This window comes from Rhinolophus sinicus, linkage group LG01, assembly GCF_036562045.2.
Source record: "Rhinolophus sinicus isolate RSC01 linkage group LG01, ASM3656204v1, whole genome shotgun sequence".
NCBI lineage: Eukaryota > Metazoa > Chordata > Mammalia > Chiroptera > Rhinolophidae > Rhinolophus > Rhinolophus sinicus.
In genome coordinates, this window is record NC_133751.1 from 59275099 (window position 1) to 59301990 (window position 26892).

The following is a 26892-nucleotide window of genomic DNA, read 5'->3' on the forward strand; positions in this document are numbered from 1 at the left end:
TTTATATAACAAAAAGATCAAGTCCTTTAGGAGCCCTGGGGCTTGCTAACTAGCAAGGTAAGAACAGGTTAAGTAGGAAAAGTACCCCCCAAAGCATCTTTGTTGAAAATGGGCTATATCCCACAGAGTGAACTTGAATCGTTCTTGGCTGTGACAGTCATGGCTTCACAAGTTTGCAAGCTGTACATGGGAAGACGGGGTGGGGCCAGGCTCGTGGCTGGTGAGGGAGCCTAGCCCGCCGCCGCTCAGCATACGCCACCCCACCCAGCCGGACTGTCCTCTGCTGTCCCTCATGGAAGGGAAGCACTGCCCCTCAGGAAGGAAGCCGACTTGGTTCTTATGACAAATGGCTACTCAATGAGAGGGAAAATGTGCCTGAAAGTTAAGATGTTGGTCAATTTGGGGAGTGAGGACGTTACTAGAAAACTTAGGTCTCTGGAAATATGAAGTGAGAGAAAACTAGGGGACTATTGAGACCTTGCCATATCAATCAAGTTTGGGGTTGTAAGGATTTTAGGATATACTCCTCAGTAATGTAAAGGGGCCACAGGAATTAGATGGGGCAAAATGAGCACCTTACAAATGACTTGAAATTCAGTCTGTCAAGAGAAGGGAGCAGTCAGTGGATTGGGAAGGTCAAATGGGAGCTGGGACCAAACACCAAGAACACAGGGATAGAATTAATGATTTTCTTCAGTAGTTACTGTAAAAGGAAACCAGGGTAGCTCACACCTCAGATAATATTTTGGAAAAATCGAGAACTTTTTGTGATGGCTTGAACAACCAGGCAGCTGTATGACAGAAGGGCACTCTTTTTTTGTTGTTGTTATTGTTAAATTACACCTGCTGAAATAAAGCCTCACTTCTACCTCCACTGGCACAGTTGGCAAGTTTACAGTCCCCTATGAATAGAGAAAATGATTAAATTCTTCAAGGGTGGGAAGCAAAGCTGTGTAGTCTACTATTGCGCCTATAAAATCTTAACCTGTGCCTGGCACTGTGCCAGGTATCTAACCTGTCCTCAAAAAAGGCTCCTACATGGATGGATGGGTGACAGATAGAAAGGAACAGATGGGATTCAGGTGGGAAAGAGATAGAATGGAGTTTTTATAATTTATGCAGACCTTAGGACCACCACTTCATTGATTTTTTAGAAAATTAACTGAAGAGTAAGTAGTTTTATATAAAAGATTGGCAAGTGAACAGACCACTGTAAACATAATTGACAAACTGGGCATAAATAAGTCACAATACCTGGACAGTCCCCCCTCGGACCTCAGCCCAAGCGTTCTGCAGGCCCCCCAGGGAGTGTTTGTGGGCAGGTTGGCCACAGCTGGACATCGTTGCATCCTGGTGCCAGAGACTCATCGAGTTCCTGAGACCAGTCCCAATACGAGTAGGACGTCAAACTCGGAGGGCAGTCTTATTCCCACTCTGAGAAAACAGACAGACGTTAAATGAAAAAATATATATATTCTAAACACAAATATATATGTAACCTTTTGGACAAGAAGCAGTGCCATTTCTGCTAGGAGATACCATGCCTGACTGATCTGGAGAATTATCTGAGGGGAGGATGCACATAGCAATGGATACAAGGTACTGTGCCCGGTGCTTCTGCACATTAGCACCACCTGGAGTGCTTTTGGAAGCCAGGTGATTCTTCTGTGTGGCCAGAATGGAGAACTACTGAGTTAGAGTCTCAAAAAGCTTTTGATAGAATTTTGCCAGACTCTGTTAGGTGCGGTGGGGGGGAGGGGTCATGGCAAGTTGCATGAGACACGGATCTGCCCCTCAGGAGCTTATGGTGTGCTGGCAAGATAAGCCTGGAGCGTAATTAACTGCACCACGGGGTTATAAGAAACTGTCTCAGGGTGGAAAATAACAAAAGGCCATCAGAGCACACAAAGTGATGGGAGACGTGGATGACATTAATTTCTTCTAGTACTAAGATGGTAAGTAAGTAAAAGGTGAAGGGAGGGACAAACACAGGAAACCTGTGACGTTGAAGTAACAGGGGAGATTGACAAGGGATAAGATGAAGCAATGCATTTAGGGAAATGTAATCCACACTGAATTAAGGACAACGTGGGCTGTGTAGTGGACCTTAGTCATTTCCATCAAACCTCTGGTCTCCCTGACTATGTGGGGGTTATTCTACCTCTGTGTCATCTTGAAGGGAGCCAGTCCCATTTAATATTACAGAAGCCCAAAATGACCAGACCCCAGTTCACCTATCCCTTTGTGGCCCTGGTAGGACATGTGACCTGGGTTAGGTCTGTGGGATGCTCCGGATGTAGTGAATGAGGCAAGTATAAAGGGATGGTGAGAATCCATCCACAGGGCAGCAGGGTGCTGGCTGCAACCTGGTCACACTGTTTCTGTTCAAGAGTCTGGGTGGGCCTCCAGGCTTGGGTCTTGTCCTTTCTTGATCTTTCAGCCTCCTGATGATTCTGGGAACCTCCAGTGTCCTACAAATATATTCTTAAATATTTTGAATCAAGAGTCCTCACTGATGCAGGTGTCTGATGATAATTTATGAACCAGGAAAGAAGTCTGGCCAGGGGCTGGTCTTCTGTGTAGCTTGATCCCACTGACATGGTGCATTGTAGACAAGGAGGTGAAAAAATGGGGTCAGGAGAGTCTTCATGGAGAAGGTGTAGGTGACAAAACTGAAAGCTAAATCCAACCCATCTTAATAGTTGGATGAATTCGTAGTTCTGGTGACTGAGTGCCTAAAGTAAAGTAAAATGAAGACACGTACTTCAAATAACCATGAAAACAGAGACTTCCCTGTGAGGACCGATTAGGTCCAGCTCAGGAGGGTGAAGTGGACTCACGGTGGACACACAGGCTGTGACACAGCTGCGTGGCCAGCGGCACTCATCTTTTGCAAGTTGACACTAAGCAGAACAACTCTGCCCTCTCTTATTCTGTTGGTGCCTTGTGAGCCATATAAGTCATGGATCTCATCCATTCATTCCTTCATTCACTCATTCACTCATTCAGCATTTATACTTCTCTGTTGGCACCAAGTAGACTAGGATAAACAAGACAGGAGCCCTGTGGAAATGAAGCCAGGAGACGAGACAGTGTGCTAGGTGGCCCCGACCTGATGTGGAGCCCCTGCAGGGCCCGAGGAGCAGCCGCCATTGTGAGGGAGTTGCACGTGGCCTCATGGAAGAGAGGAGGTCGGTGCCGAGTCTTGAAGCACAACTGGGAGTTTAACAGACAGGCAGTGAGTAGATTAGGGTTGTGGACAGAGGGCTCCAGCAGGCCGAGAAATCATGCTGACAAAGGCTCAGTGTGCAGGGCTAGGAAGCACCTTGTATGTCAAGACAGTGGGGAGCCATTGATATTTTTGCAGTAGGGGCTTTATGATCAGATGTGAGTTTAGAGAGGTCACTGGCAGAGGCTTGGAGGATGATTCGGTGTGGACAGAGCTTAGAGGCAGGAGGCGTCGCATTGTCGTTGGCCAGTGGTTCTCAAAGTGTGTCCTCTGACCCTCGGCATCAGCAGTACCTGGAGACTTGTTGGAAACCCAAATTCCTGGGTCCCGCCCCAGTCAGAAACTCTGAGGTGGGACCCAGAAATCTGTTTTAACGTGCCCTCTAGATGAGTCAGACACAGACTCCATTGGAGAACCTCTGTGCAGTCCATGCAAGATGTGATGGTGGGCCAACCTGAAATGGCGGCAGTGCAAACGAAGGGGGCTGAGGCTGATGTGGGAAATATGGCCAAGAAGCTGAATCTAGAGGACTGCTGATTAGATGGGGTGCAGCCAGGGGGGTACCAGTGGACCAGAAAGGGACAGAAGCAGGTCCTGGTGCTGAGTAATGACACTGCTTCCTCACATAGGTGTCCCTGGTGGGCTTCCTGTTCCTTTTGGGCTTATACATCTCGTCCCTGGCCTCCTGCATGGGAGGCCTGTATGGAGCCCCCCGCATCCTGCAGTGCATTGCCCAGGAGAAAGTGATTCCTGCACTGGCCTGTCTGGGGCAGGGGGTGAGTTATCATTTTTATTTTATTTTTTTTTGAAAAATGTGCATTTTGCAGTGAACCTGACTGTTTGGTCAATACATTGCTTGAGTCTTTCTGATGAGAGCCACTGGCCAAGTTCTCCAGGAGAGGGAGAAACAAAAATGCGCAGGCCATGTCTCTCACTCCTGTACTCTGGCTGCCTTAGGCTGGGGCCAGTTGGACAAAGCATCGGTCAATGTCACAGCCCCCAGGGCCCCATAACACTGCATTAGCTAACTGTCATAGTAGCGTCTTGGACCCTGCGTAGCAGGGAAAGGGAGTGCCACTTCCTTTAATAACAATAAATTCAGGATCCTCCAAGTTGAACTTAGAAGAAAGAATCTCGTGGTGAGGAGGTTGCTGCTCCTTGTGGCTCTAACTCTCCCCCAAGTTCACCTTCCCTTTGGGGTTGCTTTGTGATGGTTTCCCACACTGGTTTCCTCTGGGCTCCCTGTTACCCTGTTAGTCATCACAGCCCAAACCCTGACTGATACAGTAGAGCCTGTCTGAGCCATGGGACACTCAAAGGAGACGTTCCTAAAACGGAGGGGATGACAGACGAGAGATAAAGAGAGAGAACCCTGCTTCCCAAGCATGTAGTTTGCAAGTTCATTTCTATCTCGGAGCACCATGGAGACCCTCCCCGAACCCCTACCTATCCCCAGCGCCCCCTGCGGGAGGGCCACGTCATTGCAAGTCACCCTTCGTTCCTCCCTTTTACTTTCCTCCACTTCTGATCCATCAGTCAGTGCCGGCTCAGGAGGAGCACTGGCTGCCATCTCTGTATGTTCCGTGTGGTACATGCCTTTTACTTTAATTTCCATTCTTTTTATGAGGTAATATATGTACAAGGTTTCATATTACTAAAAGTAACATGAAAGGTATTGCACTGAGAATATTTTCTCCTCGCATGAGTCTTTTTTATCTCTCCCCCCACCAACACCCATGCTGTAGCCATAACTGTTTGTATTAGTGTTTATGAATCCTTTTCTATTTTTATACAAAGATAGTGAGTGTTCTACATACATTGTTCAACACCTTGCTTTTCTTCATTTAATATAGCTTAGAAATCTGTGTTTTCATATGGATGTAGAGACAACTTTCTCATTCTTTTTTTTTTTGTATTTCCACTGGAGAACATTGGGGAACAGTGTGTTTCTCCAGGGCCCATCAGCTCCAAGTCGTTGTCCTTCAATCTAGTTGTGGAGGGCGCAGCTCAGCTCCCAGTCCAGTCGCCGTTTTCAATCTTAGTCGCAGCCCACCATCCCATGCACCGCCCCAACTTTCTTACTCTTTTTCCAACATGTGGATATACATAGTTTATTTAACCAGTTCCCTATGGATTGACGCTTGTATTGCTTGCAGTGAACAGAGCTACAAAGAATAATTGTGTGTGTGTGTGCGCACGCGTGTGCGTGCATGCACATGCATATGTGTGCGTGTAATTTTGTATATGTGTAGATATATCTATAGGGTAAATTTTCATGAGTGGGTTTGCTGGGTCAAAGAGTTAATGCATTTGTAATATTAATAGATATTGCCAAAACACCTTCCACGGGATTCATATCATTTTGTACTTCTACCAGCAATGCATTAGAGTTCCTCTTTCCCCACAGCCAGCATCACTCTTAGACTCAGGCCAAAAGACCCTGCTTTATCGGACTCTGCTCTAGTCCTTGGAGTGAGAAGTTCACAAGACTGAGGGGACATGCCCACTAAGATCCTATGCCCCTCTTCTAGACCATGGTCCAGGCATGATGTACCTTAGAATTCTCTGCCCAGATGTCCCCTAACCCATATCCAGGGCTGCAAGGGCCTCTTCCCTGGGCCTGTCCTCTCTAGGGCCAAGGTATGGGCCCAGAGTCCACATGTGGGTGTGAGGTCCCTTCCTATGTGGTCTGGGAAGGGAAAGGGGGTGAAGTGGGAGCTGGAGGCTGTGCATGGCCATCCTCCAGTGAGCAACTCTGAGGAGTGTGAGAATTCTAAACCAGGCTTCCCCATTGTTCTGAAGGTGTGTTTGCCAAGACAGGAGGAAAGAACATATTTGATCTAATTGTTTGTTAGCTTGGTTTATAATGGTAAATATTTAGACATAGGGTATATGGATCAACATTTGTACACTTGCCCCAGGTACCACAGTGGTGACAGTGAGCCGGTCCACAGCTTGTTGTCAAATGTGAATTTTTGACAACTGTGTAGTGAGAAATGGTACCTTAGGGCATTTGTGATTTGTATTCCTCTTATTATGAATGAAGTTGAACATCTTTTCCTCTCAGAATCATTTGTGTGTTTTTCTGTGGTTGTTGGTCTTTTTCTTCTCAATTTCCAGCAGCTGCTTCTTTGTTAGGGAGATTAATTCTTTGTGATATGTATTACAGATATTTTCTCTAGTTTGTCACGCCTTTTAACTTTGACACCCAAATCTTCTTTACATATGATTAAATTTTACTAGCACTTTTTTTAATGGGGAAGAAGAAACTTAAAAATAAATGGATATATGTTCAACATACAGAAAAGGGCATAAAACCAACATGAACAGTTAAAAAACTGTAAAGTGACATCCTTGTAACCTCCACCCAAGAACACTGCCAGCTGCCAGATGCTACCATCCGCACGCCCTCTCTGGCCACAGTCCTGCCCCTGTCACTGTGGAAGCTACTGTCCTGACTGCTGTGATAATATTCCTTACTTTCTTTGCGGTTTCACTCAGGAGTTGGCAAACTTTTTCTGAAAAGGGCCAAATAGGAAATATTTCAGGCTTTGCAGGCCCTATGATTTCAGTGACAATGACTCAACTCTGCCATTGTAACTCACAAGTAGCCATAGACAATACCTAACACGATCAGTGTGGTTGTGTTCCAATAAAACTTTATTGACACTGAAATTTGAATTTCATGCAATTTTCATGTGTCACAAAATACTACTCTTCTTTTGATTTTTTTTTTCCCCTCAACTGTTTAAAAATATAAAACCGTTTTTAGCTCTTGGGTACATATAAACAGATGGTGGCTAGATTTGACTTCAGGGGTCGTAGTTCGCTCCAGCTCCTGGTTTACTCCATATGCATCTCTAAACAAAATAATGTAATTGTGCTTGTTTTTCAACTTTATATAAATGTGGCTGCTTCTTTCACTCAGTCTTATGTTTATGAGATTCCTCCATGTTTTTGCTTGCAGCAGCAGTTTGTTTATTATCATCCCTGTGTAGCATTTCCTCATTTGCTACGGTTTATCCGTTCTGCTGTTGATGGACCCTGGAGTGATTCCAGTTTGGAACTGTTACAGACAGTGCAATGAACACTCTCGCACCAGTAGACTGGTGCACACGGAGAGTTCTTCCAGACTATGTGCTCGTTAGTGCAATTGCTAAATTGTAAGGTATGTGTATCTCCACTTACTAGATAGCACCCAAATCTTTTCCCAAAGTGATTGCACTCATTTACACTCCTATCCGCAGTGGATAAATGTTCCCGTTTCTCTATGCTCTTGCCTGTACTTAATATCATCAGACTTCATTTTTTTGCCAGTCTGGTGGGTGTTGAATGGTATCTCTCTATGGTTTTAATTTGCATTTCCCTAATTACTTAATGAGGTTGGGCATCTTTAATATGTTTAATAGGCCTTCTTCTGTTCATTTGTTTTAGTGGGTTGTCGTCTAATTATTTTGTAGTGAGTTTTTGTATTACCCTTTCTCAGGTATGCATGTCAGGTATAGCTTTTTCCATTCTGTGATTTGTCTTTTTGTTTCTTTATGGTTCTTTTGGTGAACAGAAGCTCATGTTTGACTATTTTGTCACTTTAAGACGCACTTTTACCAGCTCCTGGCCTGGACCACTAGCATTTCCTTCAGCGTAACTAAGACCCTCCTTTTAAGTTCTTGTTAGTTTCAGAGGATTTACTTCACTCTTAATAGCTTTATTATTAGAATATGCTAAACAGTTGTAGCTGTACCAAAAACATAATTCTTGGAAACAAGAAAAGCCTCTCACTCTTTTGTTTTATTATTTTATTTTAGAATTTGACTCTCAAGTTCTAGGGAAGGTATTTCAGGACAGTAGGGGCTCTGATCCTCAGAGACTCAGACTGATGATTCTGTTGCCATCTTTGTCCTGTGACTGCAAAGGTTTTGTTCTCTATTCCAGCCCTCAGTAAGGGGGAACGCACCTGGAACAACATGTGGGAGGTTTGCAGGTCAGATATGGAAGTGGCTTATACGCCTCCCCTTTGCATTCCAGAATGCTGGCAGTAAAGGAGGTGGGAGCAGTGGTTAGATCCTGTGTATTTCCTGAGGGTAAATTCTTATAATATTTGCTGATGGAGAATGAGAAAATAAGAAAAGGCATCAGGAATTTTGCTTGACTGCGTAACTGGAAGGATGGAATTTCCATTTTCTGAGATGGAGAAGACTGCAGAAGGAGTAAAATTGAGGGGTGGGAGATTGGGGGGTGAGCAATTTGATTTGGGGCATATTCGGTTTGAGATCCTATAGGACATCAGCTGGAAATGTTGAGTAGATGGTTAGATATTTAAGTCTGGATTTCAGGGGAACATTTCAGGCTGGAGATTCACATTTGGGAACTGAAAGCATAAAGCGGGTACGTAACGCCACGAGCCTACTCGATATCACCCAGGAAGGGAGTACGGATAGAGCAGAGAGGGAATCTGAGGATGGCTGGACTGCTTTAGATGTAGATTTCAGAGAGGTGGAGGGGCAGCCACAGAGACCGAAGGAGCAACAGATGAATCAAGAGAAGCTAGGTGAAGGGCGGCCGGATGGCTCAGTTGGTTAGAGCGCGAGCTCTCAATGACAAGGTTCCTGGTTCAATTCCCACATGGGATGGTGGGCTGTGCCCCCTGCAACTAAGATTGAAAACGGCGACTGGACTTAGAGCTGAGCTGCGCCCTCCACTACTAGATTGAAGGACAACACTTGGAGCTAATGGGCCCTGGAGAAACACACTGTTCCCCAATATTCCCCAATTAAAAAAAAATCAGGCAATTCTGAAAAAAAAATAAAATAAAAGAGAAGCTAGATGAAGAAAGTCTTTGAAAGACCAGGGAGCAATCATGTGGGTCAAATGTAGTTCTTAGGTTAAGGAAGATGAGAACTGAAAAGTGACTATTGATTTTGGCCCAAGAACTAGGTCAGTGACTAATAAATAGCTTTTGTGGAGTAACAGATTACGTGGAGTTAGCACATACCTTCCACGGCTATCCTCCTGTAGGTCACCATACCCACCTCTTTAATAACAGACGTGTGTAAACGTGTGTGTGTGAGCATATGCGTGTGTATGTGCTTAGTATCAGGGTTCCCCAACTTCAGCCACCAGTGATTCTGCTGTTTGTCAGGGTCTGCCACTCCCCTTAAGTTCATTTTTTTCCACTATAGCCTGGGAAGAATCAACTTTTCACCTCTTTGATTTCCAAAGCTGGTGTTAAAACCCAGTGAAAGACAAAAGGAGAAATACTTGGGAAGTCCAAGTTCTAGTGTAATGCCCATTTTAATAGTTACTTATACAACTAATACCCATGGTGCGTTATGAGCCTACTGTGTGTCGGTGCCATTTCAAGCATTTTATATGTATTAGCTCTGATCCCACAATACTTCCGTGAGTTGGATAGTACTATCCCAGGTTTGTAGACTAACAATTGCTAACACACAAAGAGTGACATGGGAGAAGTGGCTGAGCCATTGTGAGTTGTGTTTCTATCACATAATGTGATTTTCTTGTGAAATGTCATAGCCCTACATGTTATTTTTGTTTCTGCAGAAAGGGCCAAATAAAACACCCGTAGCTGCCATCTGCCTGACCAGCCTGGTGACCATGGCCTTTGTCCTTGTGGGTCAGGTGAATGTTCTGGCCCCCATCGTCACCATCAACTTCATGCTGACATATATCACGGTGGATTACTCTTACTTCTCCCTGTCCATGGGTCCCTGCAGCCATCCCCAGGTGCCTGAGGCAGAGCACAGGGAGGACACGGGAGCTCTCTACTGCTCTGAACACCTGCTCTTGGAGAAGGCTCCCAGCTATGGCTCTGAGGGCACTGCTCAAAGCCTCTCTGAGGGCACTCTGCTGGAATTCACCAAAGACATGGATCAGCTTCTCCAGCTAACCAGGAAGCTTGAGAGCAGCCAGCCCAGGCGAGGAGAGAGTGACACGATCCCTGAGAGTCAGAAGGGGAAATGCAAGAAGGCCACCAAGCAAACCCTACAAGATAGCTTCCTCTTGGACCTTAAGTCCCCTGCTTCCTTCCCTACGGAAGGCCCTGACAGATTGCCCACTGCCTCCTGGGACGGGCAGGAGTCCTGCTGGAACTCGCAGTGTGCCAGGAGTGAAGGTGCTTGGCTTGGGGGAGCACATGGAGATCAAATTGTCCCTGAGCTGAGGAACCGGCCTAGGCCAAGTGGGGAAGGTGAGTGCTTTGAAATCACACTGGGGCCTCCTGACTTGGGATGAATACTGGTTGCTTTACCTGCCCAGTTATCCCAACCCTCTTTCAAGTCCTTAGCTAGTTCACTGTATAGCTGAGTTTTAAATCCTTGTTAATTTTATTTGAAATTTATTTTAAAAGTTATATGGAGATACCAGCTGAATTTCTACTCCATTGTAGTTAGTTGGTTTTAGACAGAAATTTCTGTCTACACTTGCACGTGGGAGCCAAGGCCAATAATTGAATATTAATTTCCTTTTACTCAAAAATCAGCGGAGGTATAATACCAACATGAATGAAACCAATGTCTTTTTTCTTCAAGAGAAGGGGAAATGTGTTGTGACCAACTGCCCGGCAAGGACTTGGTATGTTTTGTCTATGGAAGATGAATCTCCCAAACGAGGCACAAGGGGATGGAGAGAAGGTAGCTGAAGGAGCACAGCTTTTCTTTGCTTTCTCCAATCCACAAACACAGAGACACAGAGAGAGACTCTCCAAGACAGGCTTCCGGGGCATGAGAAATTCTGAGAGAGAGGAACTCGTAATTTTTGAGACTCTTCCATATTTTAGGTACTTTACGTATGTTATTTCATGTCCTATAATAAATATTACCTTTTTCCATTTTACTAATGATAACCCAAGGCCCACGGAGGTCACAGAGTAGTCTCAGAGGTGGTCCTTTGCACAGCTGGAGTCATACGCAGGTCTGCCTGTATGTGCAGCCCGGTCCTTTCCTCTGTATTACCCTGCCCCTGAAGCCTGTACAGACAAGTGGGCAAAGAGGAAGAGACAGAGGGACACGGAAGAAGAGCTCTAAAAATAGATGCTTTGCATTCTCCCATATACCTGCTTTTCCTCCATTACCTTCAAATTGGTGGGAAGTGTTTAACGGTAGGAGCATTATTAAAATTTAAAAAATAATTTTATTTTTATCAGAGTAATAAGTGTACAGTTTAATAAGCCCAGTGGAATTAAAAGTCACAATCCAAAATAGTAGTTTCCACTCTTTTCTACTATCCCTTTATCTTTCTCCACCCCCTAACCCTACCCCCAGACAACCCCACTTTCAACTAAAATGTTGCTTTTTCTGTTAACCTTAATGCTACTAAATAATATATTTGTATTGCTCCTTCTTAATATGTCAGTTTCAGATACCATCTTTTGACTTCTATTTTAGTAAATGAAGATTTAACTCATTTATGTCACTCTGACTTCTCATTCAATGTCCCTAGTAATTATATCACAGTTTTTGATTAACTTAATAGCTGGTATTCATATTATCATGATTAACTCTGAGCCCTATATTATACTCTGATTACATTTCCTTTTTTTGGTCCAATTTTTCTGTTTCCTGGAGTTAATAATTGCCTTGGTTTTTCATTTGTGTGGTTTTTGTTTTTTCTCTCTAAATGCTCTGGCAGATATGTCAAATGCCTCTCAATGTTATTTTTCAGATGCTCAAGGTCTTCAGAAATCTATCATATCCGTTTCTTTTTATTTCTCCCCCCACCACCCCCTCCCAGTCCCGTGGCTCCTATCCTGTTGCTCTCTAGGCCTGCTACAAGCCTGTTGTCCTGGGAGTCTTCTCTAGGTTGCACTTTTGTGTTGGATCAGGGAACACGAGATTTCTTGAATACAATATTATAGTAGATTTTTGCTGGTTGGTTTTTTTTTTTCTTTTCTTTTGCCTACCCAGAATTGAGTGACCTCCCTATGTTTGGAGAATTTCCAATGTTATAAGTCTTGGTGGGAGGCAAAGCAAGACTTTCACACTCAAAACCAAAATGTCAGATATCAGTTTTCCAGCCTCTACAGCAGCCAGAGTCCAGACACAAGACCAAGTCTCTGTTAATCAAGTAAGCTCTCCTTATACTTGGAACTGGGAATTGAAAACACAAAGAAATAGAGACTTTGCAGAACTCTCTGGAAGCATGATGGTAGCTGCAGGATGACTAAATTCCTGGCTCAAGTGTCCAGGGCTTTCAGGGTCAATGGGCAGGCTGCAGTGTCTAGACCTTGGTGCCCTCAGCAGTGATGTCCCCACGAGACTGCTTTGATATGTAATTTTGAGTGTTGTCCCTGGCTGCATAGCCTTGAACTTGATTCTCCAGCCTTTCCAGCTATTCTCAGAGGGGAAGCTGGGACATGTCTTTTTAGCAGGTCACATTGCTGCTTCACATCAAATTGTAGCTTTTTTTCCTAAGGAAGAAGGAGAGATTGGGTAGCAATAATCAGTTTATGCCACAATTATCCTGTTTTTAATTTCCAAGAGCTCTTGGTTGTATCCTAATTTGTCCTAATTTATCCTAATTTAATTTGAACATCACCTCATTCTTCTTTTATGGGTACAGTGATTTATCTTTCTGTAATATTACTTATTCTCCTTTGAAAGTCTTTTTCTACTCCTTTTACTGTACTGTTTTGTGTTCTCTGGATTCTTTTCTCTTTGGCTTGGCCTCTCTCTCTCTCTCTCTCTCTCTCTCTCTCTCTCTCTCTCTCTGACTTTCTCTCTCTTTCTCTCTCTCTCATTGGAGGCTTTACTAAAATGTTTGTTGATCTTTTGATTTCTTTCCACAGTTAGAAGTGAAGTACTAAAAAGCTATCTGGAAGACCTGCATACTGAGCAGGGTTTGTTTACTGGGGCATCTCACTGTAGAATGAGTAGGGAGTAAGCTAGCATCTTCTCGGAGGACTCTGACTATCTAGAAGGTTTCCTCTGGGGCTCTTCAGTTCCTCCACAAAAGAGTCCTTTAATCTCTTGCCTGGGAGTCACCCAGAGGGCTGCTTGCATTCAGGGAGCAAGGTAAGGTAATGGAGTTGGGGGCGTCCCACTATTTAAGACATAGACTTTCACTTAATTCCCCAGTTTCTAGCTCCATTTCCCCACTCTTGGCTGTTCCTGGTGTCCCAAGTCTGGCACTCTCTGTTTTGATTTCTTTAGAGGAAGCCCCGCTTGGGGGAAGGGATCGGACAAAGAAGGATTATTACCTTGCTGCCTGGGCAGAGGAAAGGACCTTGGTGTCTAACTATTTCATATACAGTTTTGCAACCTACCCCTGGCACGTTAGCACTTCCCGGGGACATGGCGCTTCCTGGTCTTGGACTGTGCTGGAGTCTATGGGGTACATTGGACTGCTCCTCGCCAGCACCCTCTCTGTAAGCCCTACAGTTGACCCTCCTCTGCTCTGCTCAGTATGCTATCACTCCTCTGTCACTTTCCATCTTCCGAGACTTGTTTTTTTTTAACTTTTATTTATTACCAAGTGTGTTTTTCCAGGACCCATCAGCTCCAAGTCAAGTAGTTGTTCCAATCTAGTTGTGGAGGGTGCAGCTCACACTGGCCCATGTGGGGATCGAACCGGCAACCCTGGTGTTATGAGCATCATGCTCTAACCAACTGAGCTAACTGGCCGCCCCCCAGGACTTGTTTTTATCTTTCCTCTCTCATTCTCTTTGTGTTTGTGGGTTTATGCCTATTTGATTCCTTTTCTGTTTTCTCAGTGGGTTTTCAGGAGAGATGTACGCTCAGTTTGCCATGTTTAATCAATGAAGTGGTCGCTACCCAGTTGCCCAGTCAAATGCCATCGCTATTGACCACTCCCTCTCCTCCATCCTTGCTGCCTTTACCATGGTGTAGACCCTCATCATCTAACACCCAGACTCTTGTTAAGTCTCCAACTAGTCTCCTGCCTCCTGATTTTCCCACATCCTTTTTCTCCTTCTCATTGTCCACTGAATGATCTTTCCACAATACAACTCTCATTATGTCTCTCTTACTTAGAAACCTTCACCGGAATCTAATGATATCTGTCTAAAGTTCAAGACCCTTGGTGTGGTCTGCAAGGTTCTTTACAATCCTGCCCTGAGCTACGTTCCAGGCTGCTTTTCTCATGACAGCCCATGCACGGGATGTTCGGCTACATCCAGATTGGTGCCCCAAACACCTCATGTTCTTTATTCCTTCCTGCCTTTGCATATGCGCTTCTCAAATTGCTTCACTTCCCCCTGCTCCGTCTGGAAAATTCTGACTTACGGTTTAAAATCCCATTTTGACCCATTGTTTTACCCCCTCTGAGAAGAATTCCCTGATTTCCTTGCTATACAAGCATAACATTTGATTCGTACAAGTAGTATCAATAATTATCACTTTGTTTTATACATTCGGAATGCGTATGTTTATACATTGGTCTTCAGGCTTACGTGTCTGTCTGTCTGTCTTAAGGAAAAGAAATATTAGTTTCATTCCTGTGCCCCCAGACTTCAGCTTCCTTTAGTCACAAACCATGTCTTTCCTCCTTGAATTCATCACAGTATTCCCACACAGCACATGACACACAACAAAACTCAGTAAGGGCTAAATTGGTGCACACTTGAACAAATACTGGCTGAAAAAGGGAAACATTGATCGGGAAAGTAGAATAGAAAGCGTTCAACTATTATAAGAACCTAATCTCTGATAAACCAGATGCCATAAAATAATAAGAATCAAATCGCTATTGAATAAATATTGTTGCAAGCAAATGGAGCCAAAAAATTAACTTGGGACTGTATTTTATACCTTAGATAGCCATGAATTCTTTATTTATAACAGCTGTGCAGGAGAGATATTTCTGACTATTGAAGACATCAGAGATAAAAAGAAATCTGATTAAATAGAAATAAAAACATTTGCATAACAGTGTCACAGAAGGAAACAATTATTCTGACAAACACAACTGATAAAAGCATACCTTCCAAAGCATATTATCTTCAAAAACAGGAAGGTCAAAATCCAGATTCTACTAAAGAGAGGTCAGAAGAGATGAGCATTCAGTTTATATTTGAAAAATCAATGCCCAGACTCATTCACTGCCCCCTCAATAAACTATTATTAGGTGTTAAATATTGTTAGTAGCTAAAAATAGCCAGCATTTATTGAGCATGTCCCATGTTCCTGGCACTGAGAAAAGCACTTAACACAGAGAGGCTTAAAAAAATTAAACACTTGCTCAGATTATAAAACAGTCAGAATTTGAACTCAGGTCTGTCTCATTTTTGAACCTGTGTTCTTAACCACCACAGACAGTGTATGCTGCTTGCTGTCAGTATGTCTTATGAACTAGGCCGTGATATTGATTAAGTGAACACAAGTTAAACCACCTTTAAGATATCACTACATATCTGTCAAAATTTTAGATAAAAAAATAGTAGGTCTTTGGTAATCAGGTATATGTACACATTGCTAGAAGTAACGTCAAGGGATTCATTCCTAATGGATCTGTCGATTAAAGATTTTCATCAAATTTTGAAGGTTTTTAGCTATTATTTTTCCAATGTTTTTTTTCCTGCCCATTCCTTTCTTTTCTGCCACAATGGGTCTAACATTACATATTAGTTATCACACTTGATATTGTCCCCAAGGTCTCTGAGGCTCAGTTTCTTTGTCTTCCACCTATTCCTCTCTGCTCTTCATTTGGATAATTTTTATTGATCTATCTGAAAATTCACTGATTCTTTCTTCTGCTATCTCAAATCTGCTGTTGAACCCATCTAATTTTTTTTTTTTCATTTCTGTTATTGTGCTTTTTAACTGTAGAATTTTCATCTGGTTCTTTTTTGTAGTTTATATGTCTCTCTTGATATTCCCTATTTTGAAAGTCATTGTCATATTGTGCTTAAATCACTGACATTGTGTTTTTATTTAATTATTTGAACATATTTCTTATACTAGCTGCTTTGAAGTCTTTGCTAAACCCAACGTGTGGGCCGACTCAGAGTCAGTTTCTTTTGGTTGCTTTTTTCCCGAGCATGGATCACAGTTTCCTATTTCTTTGCATGTCTTGTAATCTTATAATTTTTGGTTGAAAACTAGACAATTTAGATAACATATTGTGGCAACTCCTGATTTTTATGTATGTTTCTGGGATTCTGTTGGTTTGTTTTAGCAAATTGCCTGGATTTGAACTGTGGAATTTGTTTCCCCTGTGATGTATAGCTGCTGATATCTTTACTCAGTTTTTTATTCTTATTTTTAATTTTTAGACCAGTTTCCTAGGGGGATTGACCCTGTGTTTGCATGGCCCATAAGGCTTCCACCCTCACCCAGTGTGTGAGGGTTGGGAAAAACAGTCAAAGTTGGAGCCAGCTCTCCAGTCTCCCCTGGCTTTTACTTTTTGCCAGTCTCAATTAGGTCTCCCCAGATAGGGGCATCATTTTCCAGTTAGCCATTGAACTGTGGGGAGCTATAGCTCTCCTATGGTTCTCTCATTTTTAGAATCTCCCCATTAAATTTCTGGCTGGTCCACTGCACCCCCTAGGTGCGTCTGCAACCTCAGGCTAACAAAGCTGATGATTTTCCCCATTGAATTTTCTACTGTGCTTATCACATTTAGCTTATAAAGGCACAACACACAAGTTTGCCCCCTCTGGCAGCAAAACTTCTAGTTTCTGACCAACTCCATGCTGGTAAGAACTAAGGTGGGATGGGAGCAGCCTAGGCAAGGAGGCCACAGATGCTCACTGTTCTTACCCTCAGCTCCAACAGTTATTGAAAATAAACACTTTTTTTTTTTTTTTTTTTTTTTATTGGGGAAGGGGAATAGGACTTTATTGGGGAACAGTGTGTACTTCCAGGACTTTTTTCCAAGTCAAGTTGTTGTCCTTTCTTAGTTGTGGAGGGTGCTGTTCAGCTTCAAGTTGTTGTCCTTTCAGTCTTAGTTGTGGAGGGCGCAGCTCAGCTCCAGGTCCAGTTGCCGTTTTCTAGTTGCAGGGGGCACAGCCCACCATCCCTTGTGGGAGTCGAAACCAGCAGCCTTGTGGTTGAGAGGATGCGCTCCAACCAGGAGCCACCCGGGAGCTCAGCGGCAGCTTAGCTAAAGGAGCTGTGTTCAACTTTAGTTGCAGGGGGCACTGCCCACCATCCCTTGTGGGACTCGAGGAATTGAACTGGCAACCTTGTGATTGAGAGCCCACTGGCCCATGTGGGAATCCAACTGGCAGCCTTCAAAGTTAGGAGCATGAAGCTCTAACCGCCTGAGCCACCGGGCTGGCCCTGAAAATAAACACTTCTTAATTTGTTGTTTCCATTGGTAAATTTCTGGAGCCCTGAGTGATTGTTTTTGATTATTTTATCTAGTTGTACACTTATTTCTGTGGAAAGGATTCACTGATCTTTTCACATGCCATAGCTGAAAGTCCCTCTGATTCCTCTTTTCTGGAGAATGATCTTTCAAGATGTAACAAGAAATATAAAACTGTTAAACTGCTCTGGCTTAGTAAATCTATTTGGGGAAATTGTATAATCAAGTTAGAAATAACTTAAAAGTACAGCGTTTGGAAAGTGGTTGAAACAATTGCATTATCGGCATAAAAGATAAAAGACCACATGGACTTGAAACGTGATCCGTTGTGCACGGTATCAATGCACAGTTTTGGTTTGTACATACTCACTAAAGCTATGTGTTTATTTATTCTGATGAAGGTATGGAACACATTTGCAGAAATGGTTTCGTATTTATTTTAAGTAATTTCTATAAAATTAGTTAAATTCATGATTTTAAAAATTGACATAATTGTTTTCACCCTTCCTGCTTGAAGTGTTTATCTATCTGCTTGGGTTTTGTGAATGTAGAATCTTTTAGACACACCACTACATTTTAAAGGACAATTTAATATTATGCATTATGTTTATTATATTTGATATTTTTAACATGCCTGATGCATGGTTTTGCTTACTCATTTGTTTGTTTTGCAATTAAGACTTGAAAAGAAAAATTTCCTTCCTGGTCATTACTCTAAAATTTCTAATATGAGTAACTATCTCCTTCCCCAATCATCTACAAAGCTTGTTTCTTCCAGAAAAATCCTTGGCAGGAGAAAAAAATTCCTTTAGTCATTTGGAAGGGTTTTGAAACCATATTGTCATACTTAATCAAAGTCATTGAGCATCCTTGCATGAATTCTCCCTCACATTGCTGATACGTAAAACTGCATCATTGTGCTTGCCTGGAGTACCCATCCCTTCCTAACTACTTTCTCCTGTGTTCCTCAGAAACCACACACACACACACACACACACACAATTCTCTTAGGTACAGTGTAATTGAAGTGTGTATGATCAAGATCAAGTGTGAAAGGGTGAGCATAATATTTGACAGATCTCAGAGAGGCAAAAATCTAAGTCCTCAACCAATAGTATTCCTTCTTAACAACCACAGGGCAACTGTATTTCACCAAGCCTATGATTGATAAAAACTGAGTCATGCATCGAGCATGTGAGAATTATGCAGTTTAATTAATGGGATCATAACAGTATTCCTTCTTTTTAAAAAATGTAATAGAGCCATCAATTCAAATCAATAAGAAACCTTGGCAGACTTTATTTTAATCCACAATTAATAAGGAGACACTTATTGAGCACTTCCTATACACAAACTTCTAAATGTCTAGATCTGGCATTTAGAGATATAAAAGATACTCCTTGCCCTCAAGGTATGGAGGTATAATAGATAAGTTTAGTAGTTGGCAGCACATGATGAAGGAAAACATATTGAGAGGATGAAGACCTCTCTGGGGGCGATGTTTGGTCCACTCATTTAACCACGTATTTACTTTATTCTGAGCACTGTTCTAGCTACTGGAGAACATGCTGACCAGACATAGAAAGTCTCTGCTGTCACTGATCTTGCATTCTAGTAGGGGAAGACACAGAACAAACATGCAAATAAATATACACTATAATGTTAGTAAGTGAGGAGGACCATGATGAATAATAAAGTGGGGTGACAGGACAGAGAGATTAGGGTGGGGAGATCTGAAACCCACTGATTCAGATAGGTTTGTCAGAAAAGATCTCTCTGAGGAAAGAAATATATATTGGGGAAAGGGAACAGGACTTTCATTGGGGAACAGTGTGTACTTCCAGGACTTTTTTCCAAGTCAAGTTGTTGTCCTTTCAGTCTTAGTTGTGGAGGGTGCTGTTCAGCTTCAAGTTGTTGTCCTTTTTAGTCTTAGTTGTGGAGGGCGCAGCACAGCTCCAGGTCCAGTTGGCGTTGCTAGTTGCAGGGGTCATAGCCCACCATCCCTTGCGGGAGTTCAACCGGCAACCTTGTGGTTGAGAAGACACGCTCCAACCAACTGAGCCATCCGGGAGCTCAGCGGCAGCTCAGCTCAAGGTGCCATGTTCAATCTTAGTTGCAGGGGGTGCCGCCCACCATCCCTTGCGGGACTCGAGGAGTTGAAACGGCAAACTTGTGGTTGAGAGCCCACTGGCCCATGTGGGAATTGAACCGGCAGCCTTAGGAGTTAGGAGCACGGAGCTCCAACTGCTTGAGCCAATGGGCCGGCCCAAGAAAAGGATATTTTAATGGGACTGAATGTATAAAGTAGTGAACCATGTAGAGATGTGAAGAAAGGTCCAGGCACAGGAAATTGCATGTATCCTGGAAAGGAGTGGGCTGAGAGACAGAGGTAGGAGATGACTATAGTGAGGAAAGTGGAGGTCAGTGCTGTGTAGGGCCATGCAGGTGATGGTAACTGTGAGAGAAGTCCACTGAAAGTTCTAGCTAGGACTATGATATGATCAGATTCAGGCTTTAACATGATCACTGACTTTGTAAGGAATGTATTATATAGAGGTAACAGAAAGAGCCAAAGCCTCTTTGGAGGTATATTAATTAAAGAAGGCTAAACTGCTATAAGAAATAACCAAATATGTAGTGGCTGAAACACAATAAGAATTTATTTCTCACTTGCACTAACAGTCCAGGAAGTGGTGTTCTAAATCAGAGGGATGCTCTCCTCCATGAATTGATTCAGGGACCCAGGCTCCCTCCATTTTTAGGACTTCTTTATCCCCTAGGACTTTGTCATGTGCAAAGTCAAAACTGACTTACCACGTTCAGAGTTCAGGCACAGAGAAGAGGCACACCTACTCTCTCAAAGACCTTGGTGCAGTAGTGGCACTCACCACTTCTGTTCATATTCCATTGGTGTGAATTTAGTCACATGGCCACACCTAACTGCAAGAGATCCTGGAAAATATACTCTAGTTGTGGTCTCTACTATGGAGTGCACTTGCAGTAAATCAGATGAAAGATGACAGTGACTTGGACTAGGATGGGAGTAATGGAGGTTGTAAGGAGTGGTCATATTCTGATTATATTGATGGATTATATTGAAATCAGCAGGATTTACTGATGGAATAGATGTAGGTGTGAGGAAAAAAGAGGAGTTATGGATGAATTTTAAATATTTGAGTGAATGGTAGTGTCATTTATGTAGATGAAGACTTAGGGAGAATAGATTTCTGCTTTGGCCATGTTAAGTTTTGAGGTGCTTATTAGCTATATAAAGAGAGATGTTGAGAAGACAATTAGATTCAAAACTGCAGTTTAAGGGAGAGGTCAAGGATGACGTAAATTAGGGATCCTCAGTATATGGATAGCATTTAAAGCCATGGGACTAGATGAGATCTCCTAGGAGTGAGTATATATAGGATAAAAAAATAGACTGTTGAGGAATGAATGAATGTTGGGATACTCCCATATTTGGGGGTTGGAAGGAGGCGGTAAGGCAGCAAAGGAGACTGAGAAGAAGTAGGTGGAAAACTAGGAGAGTGAGGCATCCTAGAAACCAAGAAAAGAAAGAGTTTCAATAAGCAGGAAGTGGTCATGTGTGTCAGATACTGTCTAAAAGGCCAACAATGAAGACTGGGAGTTCACCACTGAATTTGAAAAGGTCAAGTCATTGGTACTTTGGGAAGAGAAGTTTTTGTGGAATTTTACAATCTAATGAGTGGGTTTAGGACATAATGGGAAGTAGAGAATGTATAGGCAATTCTTTTGAGTTTTCCTACAAGGAGACAGTGAAATAGGGCAATAACTAGGGGGTGACCAGGAGGTATTTGTTTAGGTGGGAGAAATTACAATGTAGAGTATTTGTACATGGTGGGAATGATTCGGTAGAGAATGGAAAAATTTATGTGGCAAAAGTAAAATCCTTGAGCAGAGCACAAGTGGAGGGATGGGCCTTACATAAGAGCCGGAACTGTTCATCCACTACACTAAGAGGGAAGGCAGAAGAGAGGGTTCAGTTGCAAGTGGGTTGGTAGATTTGGTGATGAGAGATATGAAAGCTCTCCTTTGAGAGGAGAGTTTGTAAATGTGTTACATTAGAGAGTCCGAGAGTGAGTTGACTAAGACCACAACGCAGTTAATGGTTGATATGAGTGGAAGTCGTCTTTTAGGCTGAGTTACAAAATAGAAGAAGAGGAGCTCATGGGTATTTGCTCATAAAAATAGAAGAAGAGGATTTGGTTACAAATTAATAAGCAAGGATTTGGCTCATTTATTTTTCAGATTTCTTCCCAAAGTCTAGGCTCCAGGAACAAGATATCCAGAGGAGACCTACTTCTTTCTACACCCACATGTGCAACCCCTGGGTCTCCCTGTTGGGGGTGAGCAACTTCATTTTGATCTCAATTGTTCTTGAAACATAATCAGGTGGAAACATGTGTGATCTCACAGTTGGGGTGGAGGGGAGGAGGGAAGAGAGTCTTAAGTAGGAGCAATGTGATTTAATTACCTTTTATATTAGAATTTAGATGAAACTATGTATGGCAACATTACAGTTAATACACCACTTATTTTAATCAGTGGTTCACTTGTAAAATAATTAATCATCTCTGATAATCTCTGGGTCACTCAATTTCTAGGTGCACCAAACATAATTCATTCTAATTTGTTTCTTTTAGGGAAGAGTAGGACAAGGAACTAAGATAGAGTATCAATTTATTGATAATTTTGATTAGAGGATACTTTCAGGAGCATGTTTTCTCAAATATCTACTTACGTGAGTTTTTTCTTGAATTGAGTGAACTGCAACTATTCAGACTTTTATAGTAATCAGAAGTTGATGAGAGGGACTATTGTTTCTTAAGGTACCAGCGCTGTGACTTGCTTACTACGTGATAAACCATTAGGTGACTTGCCCTTCCTACTCTATTTCCACAGGCTCTCGGGTCCCTTCTCATCATGTTTGTGATCCAGTGGGTCTATACTCTCGTTAACCTAGGTGTTGCTGCCATTGTGTACTTCTATATTGGTCAAACCAGCCCAGGACTTCATCTTGGTAAGCAGCAAAGCCATTTTGCCACCTCATCCCTTCTTTTCTTTCAGCATTCATTGAAGAAACATGTTTTGAGCACCTACTAAACGTAAACACTGACTCAGATATGAATCCCATTTTTAAGTAGCTTATAGTCTAGGAGGAAAAATATGACATGCACATAAATTATAACAAATAGAAAAATAACAACTTGTGAGATTTATAAGACATGTAGAAGTAAAATTAATGACATTAGCACAAGGGCCAGAAGGGAAGAAATGGAAACATACTGTTGTAAGTTTCTGATACTATATGTAAAATACTATAATATCACTTAAAGGTAGACTGTGATAAGTTAAAAATGTGTACTATGAACCCTAAAGTAACCACCAAAATAAGAAGAGTTATAGCTAATAAGCCAATAAAGGAGATAAAATTGAATTTAAAAATTCTGAAATCAAAATAAAGCAGGAAAAGATAATAAAGGACATAAGGGACAAACAAAAAACATAGGATGATGGTTTATATAAACCTAATCGTATCCATAATCAAACTAAATACAAATGGTCTAAACACTGAGATTGTCAGTTGAATAAAAAACACAATTCAACTATATGTTGCCTACAGAAATCTACTTTAAATATAAAGACAAATAAGTTAAAAGGGTGGAAAACATATATCATGGTAACATGAATCAAAACAAGACAGAGTGACTTTATTAATATCAGGTAAAACAGATTTCAGAGAAAAGAGTATTATCAAAGATAAAGAGGGCCATTCTATAAAGTTAAAGAAAAAAAATCATCAAGAGGACATAATAAACCTTGACATTTTACATTTATAAATAGAGCTTTGAAATACATGAAACAAAACCTGATTGAGCTGAAACAAGAAATAGAAACATTCATAATTATAGTCAGAGATTTCAACACTTCTCTCTCAATAATTGATAAAACAAGTGGACATAAAATCAGTTAGGCTTTAGAGACTTGAATAACATTACCAACAAACCTGGCTACATTGACATTTATAAAACATTTCACCTAATAGCAGCAGAATATACATTCTTATCAAGTATACATTAAACACCATAATAGACCATATCCTAGGATATTAAAGAAGTCTCAATTAATTTAAGGTATTTAAGTCAATTCAAGAACAAAGCATATTCTCTGACCAGAGGGGAAGTAAATTAGAGATAAATCAGAAAGATATCTGGAAAACTCCCAGAATTAATTTAGAATCTAAAGAACACTAAATTACACTAAATGACTAAGAACACTTAAAGAATGCTAAAACAACTAAAGAAACGAAATAACTTGTGATTCAAAGAAGAAATGAAAAGTGAAATTCAAAGTATTTTGGACTGAATGAAATGAAAATATAACATCAAAATTGTGGGATGCAACTAACTGAGTACTTAGAAGGAAATTTATAGCATCAAATGCTTATATTGGAAAATAAGAATGGTCACAAATCAATGACCCCATCTTCCAACTTAACAACTTAGAGAAAGAAGAGCAAATTAAATCGAAATAAGGAAGATGGGGAAATAATAAAGACCAAAGTAAAAAGCAATAAAGTATAAAAAAAGAAAAAAAGAAATGCCAATGAAATAAAAAGCTGGTTATGTGAGATCAATAAAATTGACAAACCTCTAGCCAGACTGATCAGAATAAAAGGAGAGAAAATCAAAATTACCAATGCCCGATGTGACAGAAGATGACATTACTAGAGAGCCTACAGATATTAAAAAAAAAAAGAATATTTTAAAAAGCTTTATTTCAATAAATTTGACAATTTAGTTTAAATGGACAAATTCCTTGAAAGATACAAACTATCACAGCTCACTCTGGAAGAAATATAGGACTATTAGGTCATCTATTAAAGAAATTAAATTTGGCATTAAAAACCTTCTCACAAAGAAAATTCTAGGCCCAGATGGCTCCACTAATGAAAGCTATAAAACATTTAAGGAATAAAGAATATTAATTCTATACAAACTCTTCAGAAAACTTCACACTAATACCCCTCAGGAACACAAATGCAAAAATTTGTAACAAAATTTTAATAAATTGAACTGAAATTATAAAAATATAAAAACGACAATATAGCATAACCAAGTGGTTTTACCCCAGGAATTCAAGATTGGTTTAACATTCTATGTCATTCAATGTAATTTATCATATTTACAGACTAGAAGATGAGAACTATGAAACATTTCTGAGAAGAAATTTAAAAGGGAATTAAATAAATGAACAGATATTTTATGTTCATGAACTGGAAGATTCAATAGTCTTAAGATGTCAGTTCTCCACAAATTGTTCTATAGATTTGACACAGTCCCAATCAAAATCTTGGTTGTATTTTTTGGAAATTGGCAAGCAGATGCTAAAACATTTATATGGAAATACTAAGGATGTAGAATAGTCCAACTAACTTTGTAAAAGAAGAACAAAGTTGGAGGACTTACACTACCTAATTTCAAGACTGATTATAAAACTAAAGTAATCAAGACAGTGTGGTTTTGGAATCAAGATCGACACATAAATTAATAGAATGGAGAGTCTAGAAATTGACCCTCACATATGTGGTCAGTTAATTTTCAAAAAAAGGTGCAAAGGCAATTCAGTGGAAGAAGAAATAGTCTTTTCAACAAATGGTACTGGAACAATTGAAAAATTCATGTGCAAAAAAAAAAAACACACTTCAATCCACATATCATGCAATGTAAAAATAACTCAAAATTGGTACTATAACTAAATGTAAAACTTAAAACTACAAAATTTCTAAAAGATAGTATAGTAAAAAAAAACCTTGTGACTGAGAATGAGGCAAAGACTTCTTCGATACAATACCAAAAGCAGGAAAAAAGTTAATAAACTGGACTTCATCAAAATCAAGGACTCTGATCTTCCAAACACACAGGTAAAGGAATGCAAAGGCAAGCCATAGACTGTGAGAAAAATATTAGCAAATCACATATCTGATAAAGAATTTGTATCTAGAATTTACAAAAACTCTCAAAACTTAGTAATAAGATAACAAAGAGATTTTTAAAAAATGGGTGGAAGTTTTAAATAGATTTCACCAAAGAACATATTTGGGTGGGAAATAAACACATGAGAAGATGTTCAACATGATTAGTCACTAGAAAATGCAAATTAAAACCACAGTATAATTCTACTAGACAGTTATTAGTGGGATTAAAATAAAAAATACAGGTCATTCCAAGTGTTGGCGAGGATGTGGAGCAACTAGAACTATCATATACTGCTGGTGGGAATATAAAATAATACAACCACCCTGTAGAACAGTTTGGCAGTTTATTAAAAGTTGAACATGTACCTGCTATATGAACTAACCACTCTACTCCTAGGTATTTATCCAAGAGAATTGAAAGCATATGGTCATACAAAAATATGTGCCTGAATATTCATAGCAGCTTAATTGGTAATAGTCAAAACAATACAAATGTCCATCAACAGATGACATTATAAATAAATTGTAGTATAGCCATACAGTGGAATACTACTAGGCAATAAAAAGAATGGATGAATCTTCCAAAATCCTTACCAAGGCCTGCAAAGGCTTACGAAATCTGGATCTCACTTTCCCCTTTAGTCCCATCTCTCTCTCTCTCTCTCTCTCTCTCTCTCTCTTTCTCTCCACCCTCTCCCTGTCTCTTTTTCTCCCTCTCTCTCTCTTTCTCTCTCCGCTCCCCATAGCTTGCCGTGCTCCAGCAAATTCTCCTGCCTGTGGCTTTTCCAACATTTCAAGCTTTTCCTGACACGGGGCCTCTCCACATGCTAGGAATCCTATCCCCCCTTACTTCCCATCCACTGTCCCCAGCTGGACTGACTCTTACTTCTCCTTCACGTCTCAGCTTGTAACTTTCAGAGAGGAATTTCCTGACCTTCTAATTTATAGGAGTATAACCCCTGCCCAGTTACATTCTGTCACAATTTTCTTGAACCCTCTACCTGTCACCCCTATGACCTAGGTCCAAAAAAGGTAAACAAATAAAAAAATAAATGTATGAATGTCAAATAAACATGTTGATGAAAGAAACCAGACAAAAAGAGTATATAGTGTAATATGTGTAATTATTGAAAATGCAAACTGATCTATAATGAAAGCAGACCAGTGGTTGCCTTTTGATGCAGGAGGGGGTGAGGATGCAAGGGAGGGAGGTCGTAGGAGTGGCTTGAGGACTCTTTTGGAGGTGATAGATATGTTCATGATCTTGCTTGTGGTGATGGTTTCACAATGTATGCAGATGTCAACACTAACCAAACTGCACACACTTTAAATGTATGAAGTTTGTTCTAAAAATGTACCCAGGATTTGTTTT

The 26892-nt window shown here is 41.1% G+C and overlaps 1 protein-coding gene across 1 annotated transcript in view; it reads left to right on the top strand.

Annotated features, from left to right (window-relative positions):
• Window positions 1-26892, top strand: part of SLC12A8 (solute carrier family 12 member 8) — a 112895-nt gene that overhangs the window by 79319 nt on the left and 6684 nt on the right. Inside the window, exons 9-12 of the mRNA XM_019723083.2 lie at window positions 3859-4005; window positions 9791-10436; window positions 21791-21888; window positions 22445-22562. Of these exons, the coding sequence (XP_019578642.2) occupies window positions 3859-4005; window positions 9791-10436; window positions 21791-21888; window positions 22445-22562 (1009 nt within the window). The remainder of the gene's footprint in view (window positions 1-3858; window positions 4006-9790; window positions 10437-21790; window positions 21889-22444; window positions 22563-26892) is intronic.